The 6,769-nt window shown below is 39.5% G+C and overlaps 1 protein-coding gene across 1 annotated transcript; it reads left to right on the top strand.

Annotated features, from left to right (window-relative positions):
• Window positions 1–2,273: 2,273 nt before the first annotated feature.
• Window positions 2,274–6,769, top strand: LOC138159742 (C-C chemokine receptor type 8-like). Its single transcript, XM_069086081.1, has 2 exons — window positions 2,274–2,346; window positions 5,402–6,769. Exon 2 carries the CDS (start codon window positions 5,610–5,612, stop codon window positions 6,666–6,668), a length of 1,059 nt encoding a protein of 352 aa, XP_068942182.1. The 5' UTR covers window positions 2,274–2,346; window positions 5,402–5,609; the 3' UTR covers window positions 6,669–6,769.

The following is a 6,769-nucleotide window of genomic DNA, read 5'->3' as shown; positions in this document are numbered from 1 at the left end:
TTCAGATTTATTAAAAATTGATGTCTCCATGCTTTCAAAACTGTGTTGCCTCCAGCACTGTTCTCCTATGCATGTACTGGTGTGGTTCAGTTACTCTTCTTGCCTTCATTTTCTTAACTTCTGTTTCAATTTTTTCATCAGGGCTTGGGAAATTAGAGTCCATATGGAAATGCTAGATCTTTCACATTTTTCTGGTCTGTTAATTAGTCTCCTCCCAGGATACTATGTAAACACTCTCGGGATCATCAGGCTTACGGGAGTCTCATGCCAAGCTTTTTACGCACAGGCTCATTTTCCCCTCCATCTTTTCTCTTTATCATGATACTGTTCGTGTTGTTCTGTCACTTTCCTTCCTGTCCAACTCTTCATGACCCCTTTTGGGGTTTTCTTGGCAAAGACACTGGACTGGTTTGTCATTTCTTACTCTGGCTCATTTTACAGATGAGGAAACTGAAGCAAACAGGGTTAAGTGACTTGCCAAGAGTCACACAACTAGGAAGCATCTGAAGGCAGATTTGAACTTAGGAAAATGAGTCTTCCTGACCCCAGGCCTGGTACTATCTCCACTCTAGCACTTAGTTGCCCCATGACTGCTCATATTCTTCTGTAACTCATCTCCACAATGTTTTGCAAATGAATTTATATTCTAAACTCAAGGGAAGCATGCATATGGATCTAGAAGAAGGTGACATGCAAACTTTGAGCTGTCCTTTTGAGATGAAAAATTTATCTTATAACAGTCCCTTGAGACAGTGAAGGTTGCTTTCCAGAAAGTCTAAATTCTCTTTATTCTATTGGGATTGGGGGGGAAGGGGAAGGGTAGGGTTTTTTTCCCCCTGTAGCACGTTGAGGATTACAAAGCATTTTTTTAATGTTTCTTTTAGTTATCCCACATTTATTTTTTTCTCCCTCTCAACTCCCATCCCCCAGGGGAAAAAGAAAAGGAAAAACAAAGCCCTTCTAACAAATATGCATAGTCAAGCAAGACATGTCCCAAACTATGTGTCTCGTTCTGCTAGCGAATCCATGTCCAACTACCTATTGGCCATTTTGCATTGAATGTCCTTTAGAAATCTTAAACTCAATACATACCAAATCGAATTCATCATCTTTTCCCCCAAACCCTTCCTCCTGCTAAATTTCCCTCTTGCTTTCCAGGGTACCCTCTCCTCTCAGTGCCTCAGCCTCGCAATCTGGACATCATCCTCAACTGCTCTTTCTCTCTGTCTCTCTTTGTCTCTCTGTCTCTCTCTCTCACCACACCCTCACCCCCATATTCAATATGATGCCAAGGCCTATCCATTTTACCTTGGGAACATCACTTGAGCATGTCCCCCGTCTCTCCTCTGACACTGCTACCACTCTTCAAAGTGCTTCATTTTTACAATATTTCTATCATCATATAAATTGTCCTACAAGATCTCTTCATGTCATTCCACATTAGTTCATATAAAGCTTTCCAAGTTTCTTTGAAATTGTATCCTTTATTTAATTTCTTACAGCACAATAGGATCCCATTACAGATACCGAAATTTGTTTATTCATTCCCCACTTGATGGGCACTCCCTTAATTTCTAATTCTTTGCCACCACAAAAAGAGCTGCTATAAATATTTTTGTACATATGGGCCTTTTCTTCTTCCTTATTATTAAAGCTCCTCGAGTTTGAGCCCAGGATTACTCCTTAGATCTGGGGGAAGAGCTCTCTAACTTCGTGACTCAACTGTTGTAGGGAAGATCTGGTTGGACTTTATACTGTCTTGTCTGTCTGAACAGCATGTAAACTATACTAGCCTCAAAGAGTAATATTTTTTATGCTTACTTGTACAGCAGTTTCCCTGGTAGTATAACACAGACATGTGTTATGAGAATGATAGCAAACTCCCTAAGAATAGCATCTTTATTGAACCAACACTCCTACTATATATAAAAAAAAAACGTTCTCAGTATCTGTAACAAGTTTTTTTTTTCTCCTGTCAGGTTCATAAGGCTGAGGATATTTTAGCAAACAAAGTTTCACATTCAGCCTTACAGTTTATTGAAAACAATCAAGTCATTGATTTGCATGGTAAGTTAAGTATACTGTTAATCACCCATGTAAACATTCATAATTCAGAGGGTTTTAAAGTCTGAAAGGATCTTAAAAACAAGACTCAACTCAAACCTTTACGCTTAATTTCTGTTGTTTAGGAAAAAGAATAGGAAATGACTTTATTTTTATCTGTTTGATATGACGCAGTTGGCCGTGGGTGTAGATATGCATATACTCACATACATATATATATATATAATGCATCTCCCCTGCAGCTTTATCACTGACTGGAAATGAGGGTGCCCACTTTGGAAGGTGAGTAGTTTTTTCATAAGAATGGTGTGGGTATGTAGAATAAGTCTGTCTGGCTCAGAATTTGCTGTATAGGAGGATCAGTGGCTAGAGTGGATTTTTGAGATCATCTGGTCCAAACCTCTTATTTTTACAGGTGAAAAAACTGAAGCCCAAAGGTGAGGAATTTGTGCCAGGTTACACAGGTTGTGAGTAGCAGGGCCAGTTTCTTTTAGTAACAGAAAAAAATTAATTTAATATATGCAGGAAGGTATGTGATAAAAATCTAACATTCATTCATGTTAAACATATTGTCATTCTTAACACAATCAAAAGAATCTATTTTTACACATAATTGGAAAAAATAAAATATTGTTAAATGGGGGGGAGAATCTACTTTTAGATAAGAATCAAAATAATATGTCATGAAAAAACATTAGAAGCATTCCTACAAAATACCAAGTTGCTCAGGGCTTCTGTGTTAGTTAATCTAACATTATTTTCAAGACACCACAGTGAGCTTGAAGAAGAAGGGAGATTGATATTGTCTTCTTTATAACTGAGTCACTATTTAGGTAACAACTGATAAGAAAACACTTTAAGTCAGGTGAGTTTTTTTTTTAATTGTGCAAAATTGTGTAGGTAAATATTGTATATATAACCTTATTAAATTCATTTATTTCAGTTCATTTTTTGTTGTTAGTTGTATTTTATATATGTGCCATTATGTCATCTGCAAATAATGAAAATTTGACCTCATCATTTCCACTGTTGTCTTTCAATATTTTTTTTCCTGTCCAATTATAATAAGCAGCATTTTCAATACTATGTCAATGAAAATGGCCAAAGAAAGCACCCTTATTTGGTACCTATTTTTAATGAGAATACTTCTAGTATTTCTCCATTGTATATAGTATTAGCTATTAACTTAAGACAGATATTTTTTTGTTGAGTTGAGGAAAAATCTCCCTTTTACTCTCCTTTATAGGTTTTTGTCAGTAATGGGTGTTGGATTTTTATCTAAGGCTTTTTTCTGTAATGACCAATATAATTTTGTTTGTTTTTATGTTGAGAATTTTCCTGATATTGAGGCAGAACGATTAAGGGAAATTGTTCTATGATTTTTTTTATCAGTGCTTTCTTTGCTAAGTTTTAGGAGAGTGCCATATTTCCCTCAGCAGAGACTGTATGTAGCATTCTATTTTTTCCAGACACTAATCTAGCACAGAATTTCAAAGACAAGAGTTTTATGCTCACTGGATATAACCACAGGGTTTAGTGAGAACATTCAAATTGTTAGTGTACATACTTGTTGAGAAAGGGTACGATGACTAATGCATTCTACCTCCCTTCTGCCTTCTAGGTCCCCCAACTTTGTCAGTTTCAGGAAAATGAAGCTATACACTTAACTGCTATCAAGGGAGATGGCTTTATTCACACATAGCCTGACCTCTGACTGGCTCATGATTTTCAACTTAGGTTGATAAAAGGAGTTGAATTCTTTTTAATATGTACCACTTAGGGCAAGCCAATCTCAAGTATGGGGGCAGCTACATGGAAAAATGAACAGAATGCTAAACCACAAGTCAGGAAGACTCATATTTCTGACTTCAAATCTGGCCTCAGATACTTATAAACTGTGTGACCCTGGGCAAGTCACTTCTGCAACTTCTGTTTACCTCAGTTTCCTCATCTGTCAAATGAGCTAGAGAAGGAAAGGGCAAACCAGTCTAGTATCTTTGCCAAGAAAACACCAAATGGGGTCATGAAAAGCCAGACACAACTGAAAAACAACTAAACTGAAATCTCAAGTACTTTTGGACATGACAGCAATGAGTAGGTTAGATAAGCTAAACATAAGACATGGGAAGAATTCCAGGTTTCAGGAATTGCACTGAGGATTACACTCAGTAGTTATTCTAGCTGGCTCTATGTACATGTTTCCCCTCTACTTTTTCTGGGTTATCTTTTTCTGATCTAATCAGTCTGCATCACCCTCTTTTTGTAAATAATCTAGGCAAAGTGGGTTATTTGTTCTGGTAAGGTTTGAAAATTTTCACCTCTAAGACCATCTGGGCTAGAGTTTGTTTTTGGTAAACAGCATTTTATTTTTTTCTAATTACATGTAAAGACAGTTTTCAGCATTCATTTTTATAAGATTTTGAATTTCAAATTTTTTCTCCCCTCCCTAAAATGGCAAGCAATCTGATACAGCTTATCTGTCCTGTAAAACTTGTACTCAGAAAGGCTTCACACAAGGACTCGAAAGGTCACATGTAGCCTCAAGACTGCAGCTTCCCTACCCCTGGCACAGACAGTTACAGAAAAGGAGAAGAAAAAGCCAGAGCATCAGTAAGATCTATTGTGGTTTTAAGATAAATATAGTTTTAGGCAAACCATCCCCCCTCCACCTATATTTCAGTTAAAGAGTTGTATAGTGACAGTTTTTCAAATTATGAAGAGAAGAATTGGTTTAATAGTTTTAAGGGGCCTGAGCCAGAGTAGCAGGAATACAGGGCCTGGGGTACCAGCTCAAATCTCCACTCTCCAGGACTGCTAAGTGCTACCTTGAGGCTTATCAAAGGTTTAAGGGAATTTACCTGGCCCTGGAACAAGTGGCTAACAGCCAGGGCTAAGAAAGGATTGAAAAGAAATTTTCTCATTCCTGCCTAACTATTGGGGTGGGGGTGGGGAAGGGGCAAGGAGTGAGAGACTGCTGGGAGAATTACCAGCAAAGATAGTCCTGACAGATGGGAGATAGGGTTTTGTCTGCCATCCATGGACCTGACTTACTAGAGAACAAGAGAAAGGTGTTGATCAGCCCTAGGCATGGACAGTCTTATAAAAGAGAGATAATAGTCCCTTAGAAAGGCTAACAGCGAGGGCATACAAATTTCCTTAAGGAATTTATAAGCCTAAAGGAGACACTAGAAGAGACATCTAATGCTTTTTCTCATTTGTGTCGCTCTAGCCCAGGTCTTGTACCCTTATATCATCACCATCACCACTCATGTTAGCTTTGAAGTTTACAAAGCATTTTTCTTCCAACAACATTCATGCAAATATTATTATTTTTCAGATGAGGAAGTGGAGACTTTAAAAAGCCCCTTACCCAAGATCATACAACTAAGAGTCTGAGGTGGAGGTTCGACTCCTGGGCTCCTAACTCTAAGGCTGGCACTCTAACCCACTACAAGGGATTCATCAAATAGTTGACAAACAGGTGTCTTGGAGAATCTAATAAAAAAAAAAGATTGTGTGTTGTCTGATTGTGTGACTAAGCTGGAATGGATTACACCCTGGAGCCCAATGTGTCCATGACCACAGAAGACTATTACCCAGACTGGACGGCTAGCCCCTGCCTCACTGCATTCACCCAGAAGTCCAGCTCTCTGCTTCTGGCCTTGCTCTACTGCCTTCTCTTTGTCTTTGGGCTGCTGGGGAATGTCCTGGTCATCCTGGTTCTGGTAGCCTGTAAGAAGCTGAGAAGCATGACTGACGTGTACCTGCTGAACCTGGCCATCTCCGATCTGCTCTTTGTCTTCTCCTTCCCCTTCCTGACACACTACACTCTGGACCAGTGGGTCTTTGGGAACACCATGTGTAAGGTCATCTCAGGGGTTTATTACATCGGCTTCTTTAGCAGCATCTTTTTCATCACCATCATGAGCATGGACAGGTACCTGGCCATCGTCCATGCAGTCTATGCCTTGAAGGTGAGGACGACCAGGAAGGGCGTGGCTGTCAGCCTCCTGGTGTGGTTGGTGGCTATTTTAGCCTCTGTCCCTTTGCTGGTGTTTTACCAGGTATCTTTACAGGAGGGCATCCTCAAGTGCTATTCCTTCTATGATGACAGAACTACTGAGTGGAAACTCATCACCCACTTTGAAATCAACATCCTGGGCCTTGTCATTCCCCTCAGCATCCTTGTTTACTGCTATGCCAACATCCTGAGGCACCTGAAGGGGTGTCAGAACCACCAAAAGATCAAGGCCATCAGGCTGGTCTTTGTGGTAGTGGTAGTATTTTTCTTCTTCTGGGTTCCCTTTAACTTGATGCTTTTCCTGAATTCCCTACACAGCCTGCACATCCTGGATGGGTGTAACCTGAGTCAGAAACTCACCCAGGCCACCCAGATAACTGAGCTCATCTCCTTCACCCACTGCTGTGTCAACCCTATAATTTATGCTTTTGTGGGGGAAAAATTCAAGAAACATCTCTCTGATATCTTTCGGAAATGCAAACGTCATTTCTGGGTATACAAGAAAAATTATTACTCCCAAGATTACGCAGACAGGTCATCTATACCCCACTCACCTTCCTCCACCACAGACTATATTTTGTGAAGCAGGATGGTCCTGGCCCCTGTAGAAAATGTTTGTATGGGATTCAGGGATTGCAGGAAGGAAGCAGGGAGAAGACTTTTTTTTTACAAGGAAAACAGACA

This window comes from Petaurus breviceps, unplaced genomic scaffold (assembly GCF_028583685.1).
Source record: "Petaurus breviceps papuanus isolate PSGF00001 unplaced genomic scaffold, PetGlider_PUasm1.0 178, whole genome shotgun sequence".
Classification (NCBI taxonomy): domain Eukaryota; kingdom Metazoa; phylum Chordata; class Mammalia; order Diprotodontia; family Petauridae; genus Petaurus; species Petaurus breviceps.
The sequence above is the reverse complement of the archived record's forward strand: the minus strand, read 5'-3'. Positions and strand labels throughout refer to the sequence as shown.